Here is a 17,313-nt window from a genome sequence, read left to right on the forward strand (position 1 = left end):
TATCTATCTATCTATCTATCTATCTATCTATCTATCTATCTATCTATCTATCTATCTATTTTTGAGGCAGAGCCTCTAACTGAACCTGAAGCTAGTTGATTTGGCTGGCTGTTGAAGTTTGGGATCCACCTCTATTCCACCCCAGCCTAGGGGTTACAGGCATACTGCTATACCCAACTTTTTATATGGGTACTAGGGATCTGAGTTCAGGCACTTTACTGAGTGAGCCATTTTTCTAGTCATATGCACATGTTTATTAATAAAGTTTTGCTTCTCTGTACACTTTTTCAAAGATGTTGCTTTATTAGAAAATTTAAATTTCTGTAATGAGAACTTAATGAGAGAAAAATAAAAAAGAAACTCACTGGAAATACTTAAGTGTATAGCAATGTGTTAAGTGTTAAAACAAGCCCATGGCATTTCAGTAGCATTACTAATCAGAAGAGGAAATATTTCTGTAAGTATATAGTTCTGCAACTGAAGCAGCAGTTCCTAATAGAACATAATCAGGGATGAAAAATCGCAAAATGACTAGGTGCTGATCCAATAGTCATGACTTTTAAATAATAGCACAGATAACATTTGCTAAGATTTAAATATAGGATGATTTTTTTTTCTAAGATTTTTTTTTCTCCCCTCTCTTGTGGGTCCCTTCTTAGTTTTCTGGTGTCTATCCTCCCTCACCCTTAATGTAGATACAGATATATAAAAAAATTAGAAACTAAGATCCACATATGAGAAAACGTATGTTTAAAAGTATCTTTTATTCTTCTGAAGTAATTGTCATCTCCAAGGCTTACTGCCTCCGTCAGTTAACCTAGGCCTAGTCCTGGAAGCTTCTAGCCTCTGTGTGATCTAGTCTAGGCCTAGAATGTTTTCAGCCTCTGAAACTTACTGCTGAATAAGCTCACCCTTTCTAGTTCTTTCTGAACTGTGGCTGGCTGGTTCAGCTCAGTTATCCTGAGTCCTGTCTTCCCCAAGCTGACTGAACTTGGCTTCTCTCAGCTTCTGACTGAATTGCTCTGCTTAGTCTCAAACTAACTCTAGCAATCTAATCTGGCCCTTTCTTATCTTGTGGTTCCTTCTGTCTTCACTCACTTCTGTCTAGCTTGTTCTCTCTTCACCGTGTCTCTGTAAAACTGTCCAAATAAAACTGCCTCCTCTCCCTCTGTCTCTGCTGCTCTCTTAAGTTGCATCTTTTTCCTCTGCTGTTCTTGTGAGAGTTGGGCATATCCTCTTCTGTCAAATCTTTCTCTCATTCGCCGTTTGGTCTGCCTCTCAGTTAGACATCACTTTCAAACCATGGGTGTTTCCTTCTACAAACTAACTTAACCTTGATTGTTTGGGTTTAAAGGTATATACTGAGGGCCTGTCTATTCTTGCCAGAGTAGCCATTTTACTGGATTTTTTTTTTTCTGGGCTAAGGTTATCTCACTTAACATATTATTTCTAGTTCCATACATTTTCGTGTAAATAGCTTAATATAATTTTTCTTTAGAGTTGAATAAAATTCTATTGTGTATGTGTACCACGTTTCATTATCATTTATCTACTGATAGACATGTACACTGAGTGTCCTAGCTGCTATGAGTAGAACAGCAGTAAATTACAGATGTGCTTTAGGTATGTGTCAGGAGGTACTGCTGGGTCATATGGAAGTTCTTTGTTTAGATAACTGAGAAGCCATGGTGGTCGGTGTAGCCACACTCAGCCACAGTGACTCTTGCTACTTTTCCCACACCTTCTGCAACATTACTGTATTTGCTGTGATGACAGGGGTAAATATGGAACCTTCTATACTCCGTTGTTCGTTAGAGCTTTTTCTGTTCTATGCTGTGCCTTCTTGTCTGCCAGTGTACATGGATGTCTTTTCATTAAAGAGCCAGCCGTTTTGAATTTTTAGCCAAATAATAGTGTCTTATTATTAATATGGGGAGAGTATAAGTACTAAGCTATGTGGATTTTTTCCCCCACTTTTAGATGTTAAAAACATTTTTATGCCTGCGAATCAAGGAAGTAGAAGTGAAAAAAGATACAGAGGACATTAACAAACCAAAAAAGTTCATGACTTTCAAGGAAAAGAGAAAGACACTCTCAAGAATGCAAAGAAAGGTTTGGTTTATTTTCTTTTTCATTTCGTTAAATATTCTGCTTGTATTCTTGGATTACAATCAAAGTGTAACTAGATAAATCTTGTATAAATCATAGTTAAGAAAGGACTTTCATTAATTACTTTTGTTTGACAGTTTCATATATGTATTTAACATATTCTGATTATCCTTTCCCACTGTTTTTTTTTTAATCTTTTTTTGCCATTTCTAGCAATCCCCCCCCCCCACCCCCCCGCAGATATACATTTCTCAGGTATATACAGATATACAGATATCCCTTTCTCAGGCTCATTTTGTGACCCATTTAGTTAATCAGGGCCATCTGTGACCATTTGAAGTATCCATTGGCGCCTCGTGGGGGTCATCTGTGGGTATAGAAACTGAAGGCAGTTTTCCCTCTCAGAGCAAATAGTTTAGCAGTTAGTGGTGGGCCGGCCTGTGCTCCTCCTCCCTCTACACCAGACTGTTGACAGGCCCATTCTTGACCTTAGTGCAGGCATCCACAGCTGCCATGAATTTGTGATTGCAGTGGTTGTGTCTTGCTCAGACCATGACCTTTCATAGACCTTCATCTTATTTTCCCACTGTTACAGTCCTCCCTCCCTCTTTCCTGTCATGTTCCCTGAGCCTTAGAGAGATAAAATGGTTTGTCCAGAGCTGTACACTGTTCTATCACTTACTCTTATATCATGGTGTGCTGCTGTGAGCCCATGCGTTCATCACTGTTCACAGGACAGGCTTCTCTGTTAAGTAAAACTGAGAGGAGCATTTATTTGTGTAAGCGGAAGTATTTAGAAGGCGTCTGAAGCTATGTCAGTTATCTAAATAACAGTATTCAGTTCTCTCCTAGGTGTGTGATCTCCCCATCATGGTTTTTTTGACTATGTTACAGTACCAGGCTTATAATTCTGTCCTATGAAACAAGTCTTAAGTCCAGTCAGAGAGCTGTTAGCTACCTCTGGGCACAACCTGCTTGATTGGTGGGTCAAGATCAGAGGATTCACACCTGGATAAGACCACTGCTGCTTTTTGTCATCCAGCAACTATTTGGCACCTTCAGGGAGTGTGAAAGTTAGCCAGCAGGGAGGGCTGTTCAGCTACGTTCCAGCATGATCTCCTTATATCATGAATGCAAAACATGTGGTGTCTTCGCAGTAGGGTCCTATTGTTTCGCTCTAGTGGGCTGCCAAGAGGAATAGCAAGAACCGGTGTTTAGGAGACCTCGGGAGCCTCTTTGACCCTAGATTATGCACGAGGGAGTATCCACTCTCAGCACTGGGGTTTTGTTTAAAAACTGACAGCTTCTGGGGGCAGCTTTCCCTAGCCATCCAGGGTATCTCCCTTCAAACTTTTCCTTTAAAAAACCACATTTTGAAATTTGGTTACAAGATAGGTTTTTATATGGCTCTTTTATTTATATACCTTTGATTTGGTTTATTCTCCTTCCCCACTATGTTTCTCCTGCTTAAAATTTTCTAGCTCTGGTATTCCCCTTCTCTACATTTTTATTATTTACATTCTACTGCCCACTCCTTTAAAGCATCTCCCTCCCAATGCCTCTTTATAATTTCCTAGTCCTAGCTGTATTGGAACTCACTCTGTAGAGTTTGAGGCTGGCCTCAAACTAAGAGAGATCTTCCTGCCTCCTGGGTGCTAGGATTAAAGGTGTGGGCCACCACCCCTGGCCTGACAGATACTCTTGAATACACAAACTTTGAGTTTGGAAGCTAGAATCTAGATATTCGGGAGAGTGTGTGACATTTATTTTTATGTGCCTAGTCTAATTACCTTACTCAGGAACATTTTCTATCCTTCCATCCATTTGCCTGCAGATTTTATAATTTCATTTTCTTTAGAGCAGAATAAAATTCCATTGTAGTTATATTCCACATTTTCATTATCCATTCATTAGTTAATGAATATCTATGCTGTTTCCATTTTTTAGGTGTTGTGAATGGAGCAGCAGTGAACTTGGATGAGTATCTATTGTAGAATATATGTCTGTGTGTAGAATATATGGGCCAGATGGTAGACATGGCAGTTCTCCTCTGGCTTTTTTTTTTTTTTTTTTTTTGAGACAGGGTTTCTCTGTGTAGCCTTGGATGTCCTGGACTCATTTTATAGCTTTGTAGACCGTGCTGGCCTTAAACTCACAGAGATCGTCTGTTTCTGCCTCCCCAAGGGCTGGGGTTACAGACATATGCCAGACACCCAGCTCCACACTGATAGTGTCCACACTAATTTATACTCCCACCAAGAGTGAACAGGTTTTCTTTGTCACCCACTTCCTTGCCAGCATTTGTTAAAGATTTCTTTTTTGTTATTGTTGGTTTTTTGTTGGTTTTTTGTTTTTGTTTTTTGAGGCAGGCAAGGTTTCTCTGCATAGCCCTGGCAGTCCTGGAACTTGCTCTGTAGACCAAGTTGGCCTCAAACTCAGAGATCCGCCTGCTCTGCCTCTCACGTACTAGGATTAAAGGCGTGTGCCACCACCTGGCTGAGGAAGTTGTATTCTTGACGTTTTGATGTTGTTTATGAATTCTGGATCCTCTGTTGGATATGTAGCTGGTAAAAATCTCTCCCATTCTGTGGGCTTCCCTTGACTATTTCCTGTACAGAGCCTGTTAGTTTCACAAGGTCTCACTGGCTAGTTGTTGGCCTTATTTCCTGAGCAACCAAAGTTCTATTTACAAAGTACTCACCTCTGCCTATGCTATAGCATCCTCCCTACCTTCCTTTCTGGCAGTTGTAGAGTTTCAGGTCTCACAGCAGATCTTCGACCCATTTGGAGTTAACTCTTATAGCGGGACTTTTCTAGCAGTTTAAATGAAGACACAGAGACTTACTAATGTTTAAAAGGCCTATGGCTGGGGAGCCTCTCAGCTAGCTCATCTAACTTACCCTGACTCTTCTAGCATACAACCTGCCAAGTGGCTAGTTCTTTACCTCTCTGCTCAGCCCCATATATCTCTTCCTTCCATGCCCCCGTTGAATCTCCTGCATCTGAATCTTATTCCAGAGTCCTCTCTCTGCCGGGAAGATCCGCCTTCCCCTTCTGCCCAGCTATTGGTCAGTCAGCTCGTTACTAAAGGCAATCAGATACAATTATAGATTGCCTTAGGCAGGTGAGGAAGAAACAAATATTTATAAAATATGAGACCAGTGATGGGCCGTAGCTCTCTGCTAGTACAGAATTAACAATTCAGTATACAGAGACACAACCTTGCACATTACATTCCAACAAATTTTTATACAGAGTTAGAGATAGCAGTCTTTTTCCTTCTACTGTGTACATCTGGTTTTCCCAGCACTGTTTGCTGATGATCCTGTCAAGAAAGGACTCTTTTGAGACAAGGTTCCACCGTGTAGTCTAGGTTGGCCTTCAAGTTTTCTGACCTTATCTCCAAAACACTGGCATCATAGGCCTATTCCACCATGCCCAGTTTTAAATCATAGTTAAGGCATAAAAATATTGAAATCTGGTAATTATATGAGAAGACATATAGTTTTGGCTATTTAGGAGGTTGAGGCAGGAGGATTGCTTGAGTCCAGTTTGAGATCAGTATCTGCAACCTAACAAGGAAGAAATAAAACAAGTTTGATATGTAAAATATGTAGAGAATTTGTCACCCCCCCCTTCTACAAAAACAACCATTTTTTAAATCAACTTGGACTTAAAACTGTTGGCAGAGAACAACAGGTGATCTTCTTCTTCTTCTTCTTCTTCTTCTTCTTCTTCTTCTTCTTCTTCTTCTTCTTCTTCTTCTCTATGTGGACTTATCCTTCGGTTAGAAGTATTTTTAAGGTTTTTAATTATTTTTCATGTATGTGTCTGTGTGCATGTGTGAATGCTGTAGCATGCATTTGGAGGTCGGGATAATTTGTGGAAGCTCTGCTACTGCGTGAGTTCTAGGGATTGCTCTCAAGTTGACAGGCTTGGCAGCAAGTCTTTCCCCACTGAGCTACAGCTACCCCCTCTCAGCTTAAAATAAAAGGTTTTCTGCATTTAATTATTTATTTCTGTGTGTCTGTGAAAAGCTATTTAGAGTCATTATGAGATCCAAATTTCGTTTTCCTTGACAGAAAGGATACACTCACTTGAGTTTTTATTGATTCAATTGCAGTATTGGTCAAAGTTTTAATCTCTTAAATCTGGATTGAAATACAGTCACTTTTCATTTACTGACACTTATGAAGGTGAGTTTAGAAGGGCAAATAGTATTTACCTTGAAAGGTGATTTTACAATTTAAATGATGTCGTGCATAGCACATGTAAAAGTTCATAATGCTGGGCAATCTTTATAAACATTAGTTGTTGCCACAGTTAGAGTAGGAATCCTCTTTGGTCCTCTCTAATTTCAGTCTTCCACCTTTTTCCTAGGGGCAAGCAGTGTACTAATTTAGTTCACTTATATCTCTTACCCCTTCTTTTCTAACTTGGCTCATGTCTATATTCATAGACAGTACATGGTCCTACTGTGTTTATAGTGTTGGCATTCTGCCTCATTTTTGCCCTTGCTGTATAATTTTTCCCTTTTTCTTTTTCTCCTTTCAGTGGAAGAAAGCAGAAGAGAAATTAGAGCGGGAACTTCGGGAGGCTGAAGCTTCGGAGAGCACTGAGAGAAAGCTGAAACTGGTGGGCAGTTCTATTCTGTCATAGTCTGAAGATGTTTTGTTAAGTGATTTTAATTATAAATTGTTTCAACTTGAAGGTATATCACTTTGGTTTATTTCATGGGTCTTAGGTAGGTGATTTTTGTGACATATCAGAAAGTATGATGTTATACATGCCAGTTTATGAAATAGAATGTATGTCTTAATTCTATTTTATTCCAAAATTTGAATTCTGGGAGGGATGAGAAAGGGAAAAGAAGCTTTGACTTTCAAAGTTGTGATTATTCTAACTCAAGCAGAGCTACCAACTAGTTCTAAGACATCCTTGTCTGCTTTTTCTGCCAGCACACAGAGACTCTGAATATTGTGTTTGTGACCTACTTCAGAATATTGAAGAAGGCCCAGAGGTCACCTCTTCTGCCGGCGGTTCTAGAAGGTCTTGCCAAGTAAGGGCTGTGTAGGCTGACCCCTTTCAGATGCGTTGTAAATACATATGGGCAACATAGCTGTCTGTGACTCCCAGGGCGTCCTCTGATGCTGTCCCAATGTTCCACTTCTCATTTCCTTTTAGTTCATCCCATTTTAAATCTTTTTAAATTTATCCTTTTTTCTTCTGCTCAATGTATGACAATTTTGGAATTTTGGCTTCTTTGAAAAATACAGAAATATTATAAGAATATGTTTTTGTTTTGATTCCAGGTATGGGATATGAGGCTGCTTCGCAGCACCTGACTATGATTTGCCTCGTGCTCTGGTTGTGTGTGTGATTTTGCTAGTTGAAGATAGTTTCTACATTTGTGTAATGTTTGAAATTCTGGGGACTCTTCACAAAGTAGCAAAATCCAGTCACGGCTTAATATATTTCTGGCATCCCTAAGATTCACCACTCAGTTCTTGATTCTGTTCTTTTATGTATTTGGCTGTTTTACCTGCATGTATGTCTGTGTACCAATTGCATGCCTGGTGCCCTCAGAGGCCAGAAGAGGGCATTGGATCCCCTGGAACTGGAGTTAACAGATGGTTTTAAGCTGGCATGTGGGTGCTATTGAACCTTCCTTTGGAGAAGTAGTAAATGCTCTTAACCATTGAGCTGTCCTTCCAGCCCCATTTCGTGATTCCTTCTTGTACTGTTGTTGGTTTTCTGCCAGTGGTTTGTGTGGGTCACACACACGCAAGTCTTCAGTCTGTTTAATTAATCCAGCTTGTAGCTCATTTCTATAGTTCTCTATATCTGTTCCTGTTAAAGTAGCTCCTGTGTGTGCTGTCAACACTGATGATCTTAGGGAATGTTAGTTAAAAGTAATAGTTACTAAATCTGCAGTGGTTCCTTGCACTCATTGCTATCTGATACAATATAATGCACAATAAAGATGCAATTTGAAACTTTCTGTTAGCCTTGTTGGGTAACAGAGATTTAGAAATAGACTGGTTCGAAGATAGCAGTTCTGTTCTTACAGTCTCACTAGTGACTGGACCTCACAGGGCTGTGCTTCTTTATGACAGGTAATGTCCTTGTCATTGCAAACCTCCAGAAAAGGTGGAACAAAGAAGGGATTATATTTTTTTTAACATTTTTTAATTTTTAGTTTTGGGATTTTTGAAGAAAGGTCTTATACAGCCCAGGCTAGCCTCAAACTTACTGCATGGTCAAGAAGGACCTTGAACTTCAGAACATTCTGCCTCTACTTCCCAAGTTCTGGGATTATGGATGTATACCACTCTCCAGTAATGCAGTGCTAAGGACCGAGTCCAGAAGCTGTGCATTAACAGGCCAGGATGTATTTATATCTTCATGTACTTGTGTATTGCCAGATGAAAGTGTGTTTTTATTTTAAGTTCTGGTTAATAATGCCACATTATGCAGGACATGGTGCATATGCCTTTAATCCCAGCACTCAGGAGGCATAGGCAGGTGGATCTCTGTGAGTTCTCAGGACAGCCAAGGCTACACAAAGAAACCCTGTCTCAGAAAAACCAATCCTTCACCCACCTCCACCCCCAAAATGCCACATTGCTTCCCATAAGATTGGTAGCAGTGCATGTGTAATCTCAGTTCTTTATTCAGGGGTTTATACAGTTGAACCTAAATTTGTGTAATGTATAGAGTATTCTCACATATAGTAGCTGAAAAGATTCCTGAACTCTGCTCTCTCAGTTGTTTCAAGAAATAGAGCCATAAGCCAGTCGTAATTCAGTGTAGTATCACATAGGTCATTAGTAGCAGAACTTTAATTAGTCACCGGTTCAACAGTTTTTCAGTTTTATTTTCAAGCTGTTAGAGTGTCCATATTCCCAGGTTGAATACCAAGGATTGAACCTGAGACCTGTATGTGCCACCTGGCTGCAGCTCCTTCAGCTCCCAAAGTTCATGTTCTTCTCAGTGGCAGAACCCTTTCTTTTTACTGCTTCCTATTTGCCTGGAAGCTTATTTCTGCTGCCTCCTTCATGACTTGCAGAAACCTAACACATTTAGTCAGTGCGCTTGTTTACTCTTGGTAACTTGCTTCTCATGACAGAATATCTTCTGTCTTATGTCTCATAATGCCTAGCAAGTATAATGTCCAGTCCTGTGAGGCTTGTCTAAGAAGTCAGTCTGAAGAGAGTGAGAGCTGCCAGTTATCATCTATCTAACTCCATTATGACTAACAATTGGAAGAAAGTACTATTTACAATGCACTTTTAAAACCAAGCTATTTTTACTTGCTTTATTTCTGCTTTTGGATTATTTAGTAACTAGTTTTATTTGATTCTAGGTTTGCCCATCTTATAAATGTGGAGTTTTTTGATGATTTGTTAGTGGTTCTTCATACCCTCATTGAGTCTGGTGTAAGTAACAATCAGTGAATTACTTATTGAAGATATATCTATATATGATATAAAGATAAAATTTATATTATAAAATGAAATATAAAAATATTCTCATTTGGTTTTTTTTTTTTTTTTTAAAGGACTTAAGTTACCAAGAAAGTCTTCACTGTGTTCAAACTGCTTTTCATATTCTTTCTGGACAAGGTGAGTTACTTACTGTCTTAGGCTTTATTTGCTTTGTCTCTGAAGACTGTAACTTAACCTAATATGTTTTTGTTGTCATCTCAAAGGTGATGTTCTAAATATTGACCCAATGAAATTCTATACGCATCTCTACAAGACTTTGTTCAAATTGCATGCAGGTATGTTTTTAGAAGATGCTTGCTCGGTACATATGTATAGTCTGAGAATGTGTTACGATCGTAATTATAGCCGATAAGAAATGGGATCTGGTACATAAAATGCTGGCATGCCTTTGCCATGCATCTGTAGTTAACATTATGTAAAACCTGGGTGTGAAGGAACTTTTTAGGTTGGCTGGAAATGCAGTAATGCAACCAGAGCATCTTTAAGTACTATGCTATTGGCTAGGAGGATGGTTTGCAGCAGGTTTGACAATTCATTTTGGGGGTTTTCTGGAGTTCAGAAAGTTGCATAATGAAACCATAAATGAGAATGACTCTGAAGGATGTCTGTTTTAGGTGCTACCAATGATGGTATTGAGATTGTACTCCACTGCCTTGATGTCATGCTAAGCAAGCGCAGAAAGCAGGTTTCTCATCAACGAGCCCTTGCCTTCATCAAGCGCCTTTGTACACTTGCTCTGCAGGTTCTTCCAAATTCAAGTATTGGCCTTTTAGCAACCACCAGAATACTGATGCAGGTAAGTAGTGTTGTAAAGTAGAACTCAGTTCTCATGGCCTACTGGTACTGTGCTTGTTTGATGCATGTCTCTTTTCCTTGAATATTTATCATTTTTATTAATTAATTAATTCCTAGGCAGGTGTAGTGGTTCATGTCTGCAGTTACACAGGAGACTGGCACAGAAGGACTGCTCAAACCCATGAGTTTCAGGCCAGCCTGAGCAGCGGACTAAGAACCAAAGAACCGATCTCTCTCTGTGTCTCTGTCTCTCTGTCTCTCTCTTATTTGAGTCAAGGTCACACTCTGTAGTGCTGGCAAGCCAGGAACAAGCTATGCCGACCAGCCTGGCCTCAACCACACAAAGATCTAACTGTTTCTGCCTCCTGAGTGCTGGGATTAAAGGCATGCACAACCAGCTTAGTGTAGTCACATTTCTTTACAAAAGAGTGAAAACAAAGAAGAAATTCATGTTTGTAGCAAAACAAGGTGCTAAGAGAAACAAAACAAAGCAATTTATTGAGCAACCATTTTCACTACCTGCTTTTTGTCCTTGTCCTGTATAAGTTCCTGTGCCACACACAAACATTTTATATTTATGGAAAGGAGGTGATCTGAATTATGCTATAGACTGTTTTTAGAATATATAATGATAGACATTTTCCTACTTTGTTGTTAAAGGTTAAAGTTCTTAATTCTTTGCTTAGCAAACACAGATCCTACAGTGCCTTACAAACAGTAAACTAATTAGTTATTGTAACTGAGGTAGCTCCAGCTGTTCTTATTGGTCCTGCTTTATAGCTAGGACAGCGGTGCAGAGGTGGGAAGTGACTTACCTCAGTTGACACTGCTGGTGAACTGTGAAAGTAGGCTTGCTTTAGTTACTCCCAGCCTGCTGCCCACCTGCAGTGTACTGTACAGCCTATTGTGGATTTAAGAAATAGGTAGCGGTGGGATTTGCACCCACACAGCTTGGCTTTTTTAGAAATTGCTGTTCCAAATGATGCTGTAACGAATGTTGGTACATTCAGTGTTTATCTGTTGTGATACAGACATTTCTGTAAGGAATGTTCCTTAGAGTGAGCTTGGAAGGTGGGAAGAACATGCCATCTTTGAAGATTTGGGAAATCTTTCCAAACCAAGACATTCTTTCATGATACATATGTAAATTATTTCTTATTAAAATAAAGTTTAAAGATGTTAAAATTGCAGTCCTTGTTATAATCACAAATTTAAATACAAGTATAGGCAGTTACATTCTTAAAATTACTTTAGTTAATTCTTTTTTATGTGATGCTTTTGCAGACTTTTCCCAGAACAGACCTGTTGCTTGATAATGAGTCCCAGGGCAGCGGGGTGTTCCTGCCTGAGCTTGAGGAGCCAGAGTACTGCAATGCCCAGAGCACTGCACTGTGGGAGCTGCACACGCTACGGGTAAGGAGCCTTTCTTTTCTCCTGCATATCCCTCTCCCCACTCGCCCGTTCCTGTGCTGCCCTCTCCTCTCTTTCTGAGTGAGCAGTTTCGTCAAGTAGCTGTTGCCAGAGTTCTCATGTATGTTTTCCAGAATGCCTTCTGTAGAAACCTTACTTTAACACTGTACTCCTTAAGCTGTTGAATATGTTTTCTGAAAAAGCAGAAAGTGATGTGTTGTAATGAGCTTATGGAGATTCTTGCAGTCTTTCTCTAACGCTATTAAGAATCCAAGAGGATTTGTTATCAGGCACATTTGTACTGTACTGGATTCTATCAAAGGAGACTGGAAAACTCTATTGCAAAGTAGCTTCACCTACAGTTGCAGGCTCCTATAATGAGGCCAGCAGTAGAGTAAGTCTAGAAACTGCTAAATTACTTTTCACTATGAAATAGAAACTGCCTTTCAATAATTCTTTTTATACTCTTAATCTGTAACACGCATTTAACAAAGGTAGTACTCTGTTTTATGTTTTGAAACAGGGTCTCTTTATGTAGCTATGGCTGTCCTAGAACACAGAGATCTCTATGAAACCTCTGCCTCCTGCGTGCTGGTATTAAAGGCATGTTCCACACCTGTCTACTAATACACTCTTAAATTTTTTAAAATTTTACTAAAAATTAAAGTATATCATTTCCCCTTTCCCTTTCTGCCTTCCATTCTTTTTTTTTTTTAATTATTTATTTTATGTGCATTGGTGTTTTGCCTGCACATATGTCTATGTTGTCCAGATCTTGGAGTTACAGGCAGCAGCTGTGAGATGCCATGTGGGTGCTGGGAATTGAATCCAGGTCCTCCAGAAAAGCAGTCAGTGCTCTTTACTGCTGAGCCATCTCTTTAGGCCCCCTCTGTTCTTTCTCATGTCCTTCTCCCGTAAATGCAAATTCATGGCCTCTTTTTCTTTGATAACATATATATATAGCATATGGATTTATAAATGTATTATTTATAAATTTATATTTTGTTATTTTTTTTATAAGATGAATTTTATTAAAATAAGCTGTGGCTTGTGTTTCCTGAAGTATTGACCTGTGACTAATGCTTCTTTTCCTTTTCAGAGACATTATCATCCTGTTGTGCAAAGATTTGCAGCTCACCTGCTTGCTGGGGCACCATCTGAAGGCTCCCAGGCCCTCAAGCCTGAGCTGAGCCGAAGGTAGCGTTTGACACTGCATTGCTTTATGTTTCTGATTTTTGAGGCAGGTTCTCACTATGTCCCCTGCTGACCTGGAACTTACTATGTAGACTAAGCTGGGCTGGAATTCAGAGATCACTTGATTCTGCCTCCTGAGTGCTGTCACTAAAGATGTGTGTCGTCTGGCCTGGTTAGGGTTTTGTTTGTTTATGGTTTTTGTTTTTGTTTTTGTGCCTGGAATGAAACCCAAAGCACCAGCTTATTCTAAGACTAAAAAACTCTGAACCTGGGCCATATCCTTTTATTTTGGGTGTACATGTGTGTGTGTGGGAACGTGTGTGTGTATAGTTGCATGTGTGTACAAGAGCATAGGGAAACTAGAAGTCAAATTGTGTTGTTCCTCAGAAGCCATGCACATTATTTTTTTGAGACAGGATGTAGACTTGCAGGTCAGTGAACCCCAGTGATCCTGTTTCTCAGTCTTTCCACTGTTGGGATTACAAATAACTATGCCTGTTTTTTTTTTTACGTGGTGCCTAGGATTGAACTCGGGCCCTCATGCTTGCATGATAAGCACTTTAGCAACTGAGCTGTCTGCCCAGCCCTGTTTTTTTTTTTTTGTAAGCCTATCAGTTTCTTTACTTTAGATATCATAGGTGAATTATATGCTACACTGATTTCATACTGTCTTTAGAGTCTGAACAAAAATGGAAGAAATTCGTATTTTTGTTTCATTATTTTAGACAGGGTCTCATGTAGCCCAGGAAGGCTACAAACTTAACCATATAAGTGTATATTTTATGTGTGATTATCTTACACTCTTGGTCCTTTTCCTTCTACCTCCCAAGCACTGGGTTTACAGCTGTGCACCACTATGCCTGGCTAGTTGTTACCTTTTAAGATTGGAAGAATTCACTTAAAATTCACTTTTCCTGCTGTCTTGAAATGTTAGGTTTAGTTCTTTCATATTGTTGTTGTTGTTTCATTTTCCAGAGGGGTTTCTCTGTGTAGCCTTGTCTGTCCAGGAACTCATTCTGTAGACTAGGCCAGCCTGGAATTCTGAGATCCTTCTGCCCCTGATTCCCAAGAGCTGGGATTAAAGGCGTGTTACACCACCACCACCACCACCACCACCACCACCCAGCCTAATATTTGTTTTGTTTATGTTTGCTTTGTTTTTTACAAGGCAGGCTCTCACTGTGTAGAAAAGAGGGTAAAGAGTAGATTTTTTTCATTGTCATTGTTTTTAGTAATCATTCTGGCATATTTTCATTAATAGTCTTAAACATTTGTCTCTTCTGTGCTGATTTTCCTTTTCTGGATAAAGATGAAGCCTGGGTTTGTCTCTAAGGGTTGGCCAGTAGAGGATGCTTTCTCTTGGGGAATGAAGCGTGGGGTATCCTTCTCTCTCTTCTTTGAGTAATGTGGGCTAATCGTAACCCCAGGTGATTAAGATTTACTTACATGGGGCCAGGCAGTGGAGGTGCACGCTTTTAATCCCAGCACAGTTGGATCTCTGAGGCCAACTTCATCTCAACAAAGTGAGTTCTAGGACAGCCAGGACTACACAGAAAAACTCTGTTACAAAAAAACAAAAACGATTTACTTATATGGTTTGGCTAGTGACGTAGTTTCTGTCGTGAAGTGAATGTCCTGTCCTTGTTTTTCATCCAGGCTAATAGCCGAAGGGTTCAGTGGTGTTTAACATCCATGGTGACAACTCCATCCATCACTCCTGTGGTTCCAGTGACAGATTGTTTCTTTGTTTCTTATCATTAATGTCACTAGTTGAGTTGGGATTCAATCATAGGAGCTGGTCGACATCTGCTTAGCACTTCCTGGGCTGTAGGCCTGCATTTATGAGTGTGTACTAGGTTTTTCTGAGATAGTGTTAGTAAGATAATATTTATACTACAGAGGAATTTAGGTCTTGTTTTGAGACAGAGTCTCTCTAAGTACCTCTGGCTATCTTAGAACTGCTTTGTAGACTAGGCTGGCCTTGAACTCACAGAGATCTGCTTGCCTCTGCCTCTTAATTAAAGGTACGTACCAGCAAGCTCAGCTAGTTTGTATCTTAAATGAATAAGTTGGTTGAACATTCTTAAAGTTATACATAGAATGATAGTATCTCTGTATTTCTTATTTTTTAAATTATAGATCTGCAGTTGAACTTTTTGAGGCTTACAGCATGGCAACAATGACATTCAACCCTCCTGTTGAAACTTCAAACCCCAAAAAGAAGGTATGTGATAGTTTTTGTTTTGTTTTGTTTTGTTTTGTTTTAAGAGGAAGAAAGGAAGTAAATATTAAATCAATCTATTAGCAATTCAACTCTAGTTGCCAATTTCTTTTTTTTCTTTTTCTTCTTCCTTTTTTTGAGACAGGTTATTTCTTTGTAAGTTCAAGGATGACCTTGAACTAATGATTGGTTTGCCTTAGCCTCCCATGGATTGAGGCCATATGTGTTGATCATAAAGGCCTGGCTAGAAATTGAGAGTGGGTGGATGCATGGGGCTGGAGTTCTGCAGAGATGGTTGGTGAGACCTTCCTTTAGGGATGTCCAAGACCTGACTGAGCATCTCTCTTCCTATAATTCTTTTGTGCTGTTTTTGTTTGTTTGTTTGTTTGTTTGTTTGTTTGTTTGACAGGGTCTCAGTATATAGCTCTGGCTAGTCTAGAACTCTCTGTAGACCAGGCTGGCCTTGAACTCAGAGATCCACCTGTCTTTGCTTCCTGTGTGCTGGGATTAAAGATGTATATCTTCACTGCATCCTAAACTTTGTTTTTTGTTTTTTGTTTTTTTTTTGGTTGGTGTTCACTGTTAATGTCTTTGGCTTTGTTCAGCTTGTTTTTTATTAAAAGATGAGTAGTTTTAACTATTAATTTTAACCTCTTTTCAGGATAAATTTTTACAAGGGGACTCATTTTTGAATGAAGATTTAACTCAACTAATCAAAAGATACTGCAATGAAGCTACTACAGAGATACCACTGGATTTCACCAAATGTTTGAAAACATCATTACGGTAGTACAAGGAGTCAGTGGACTGTCTTACATATTTGTACAGATATGTGAGGGCCTTTTTCTTTTTGTACAAAGAAGACTTCCTATGAATGATTATATGAGGACTGAAGCAGGGGCCACAGAAGAGACTGCTCATCAGTTTGCTTTTTATGGCTTGCTCAGTTTGTGTTCTTATACAGCCCAGGCCAATTTGCCCAGGAATGGCAGCACAGTCGGTGGGCTGGGCCCTACCACATCAGTGAATTCTATAAATGCCCTACAGACAGGCCACAGGCTAGTCTAACGGGGCACTTCTTCAATTGAGAGTCCTTCTTCCCAGGTGACTCTAGTGTGTGTCAAATTGACAAAAACTAAACAAGACAGTTACTAAATCTTCTTTATAACTAAATATTGTTATTGCAGCACCATAGCTAAAAACAAATAATAAAATAGGGTTTGTAGAGATTTTTTTTAAAAAAAAGAGATTAAAATTAGACTCCTGTTCATTGGTTCTTGTTGAAAGACACAATAAGGAATAACCAAATCTGACCTTTTAAAGAAGGAAAGAGTGCTCTTACAGCTAGTTTCAAAGAACGTTTGAATGAGATTCCAGAATCATTGAAGTTGTGTTTATTTTCTTACATGAGAGTGATGGGGGAAAACTACTCAGTAGGATAAAATCAGGTCCAAGATTTACATTGTGCTATAGGGACGTCTGTTCTTGGCCAGCCAGTAAGGTGTTTCTTTTATAGTCTTACAGATAAAAACTGTATATGCTTATAAATAATTATACAACACCATTTTATATAATAGCTATTGTCATATTGTAGGGATGACTTATGAAATGTGTACATAAATATTTTCTGAATAAAGTAGCCTTCATTTTTACTTCCCATCTTGTGAGGTTTTGTTTTTATTTTAGTGAAAAGCAGTTTGCCAAAACAGATTATTTATTCAGTGCCATAGAAGCCAGTCATTCTGGGGCTTAGAGCTTTTTCCTTATTAAAATGTGAGAACAGAAAATTCCTTTATCACCCACCAGAGTCAGGGATAGTGATCAGTTGCCAATTTAAAGCCAGCCTTTAACTTCTTTTCAGAGTTAGGTTGGGCAGGTGGTATATAGGCAGAGATGAGGTCAACAGGTTTGGAGGAGAGAGCAGTCGGGAGGCAGTTACCAGCTGTATTTGAACCTGAGTGGGTTTTTTTTTTTTTTTTTTTTTGAGATAGGGCTTCTCTTTGTAGCCTACTGGCCTCGAACTCACAGAGATCCACCTGCCTCTGCCTCCCCGAGTGCTGGGATTACAGGTGTGTG

At 39.4% G+C, this 17,313-nt stretch overlaps 1 protein-coding gene across 1 annotated transcript in view; it reads left to right on the forward strand.

Moving 5' to 3' along the window:
• The window catches only part of Noc3l (NOC3 like DNA replication regulator), a 33,356-nt gene extending 16,462 nt beyond the window's left edge, over positions 1-16,894 (forward strand). Inside the window, exons 11-21 of the mRNA XM_055614150.1 lie at positions 1,981-2,112; positions 6,664-6,744; positions 7,068-7,168; positions 9,476-9,548; positions 9,671-9,734; positions 9,821-9,892; positions 10,232-10,413; positions 11,697-11,825; positions 12,922-13,019; positions 15,156-15,240; positions 15,899-16,894. Of these exons, the coding sequence (XP_055470125.1) occupies positions 1,981-2,112; positions 6,664-6,744; positions 7,068-7,168; positions 9,476-9,548; positions 9,671-9,734; positions 9,821-9,892; positions 10,232-10,413; positions 11,697-11,825; positions 12,922-13,019; positions 15,156-15,240; positions 15,899-16,027 (1,146 nt within the window). The 3' untranslated portion in view covers positions 16,028-16,894. The remainder of the gene's footprint in view (positions 1-1,980; positions 2,113-6,663; positions 6,745-7,067; positions 7,169-9,475; positions 9,549-9,670; positions 9,735-9,820; positions 9,893-10,231; positions 10,414-11,696; positions 11,826-12,921; positions 13,020-15,155; positions 15,241-15,898) is intronic.
• The last annotated feature ends 419 nt before the right edge of the window (positions 16,895-17,313 follow it).

This window comes from Psammomys obesus, unplaced genomic scaffold, assembly GCF_907164565.1.
Source record: "Psammomys obesus unplaced genomic scaffold, mPsaObe1.curated_primary_1811, whole genome shotgun sequence".
NCBI lineage: Eukaryota > Metazoa > Chordata > Mammalia > Rodentia > Muridae > Psammomys > Psammomys obesus.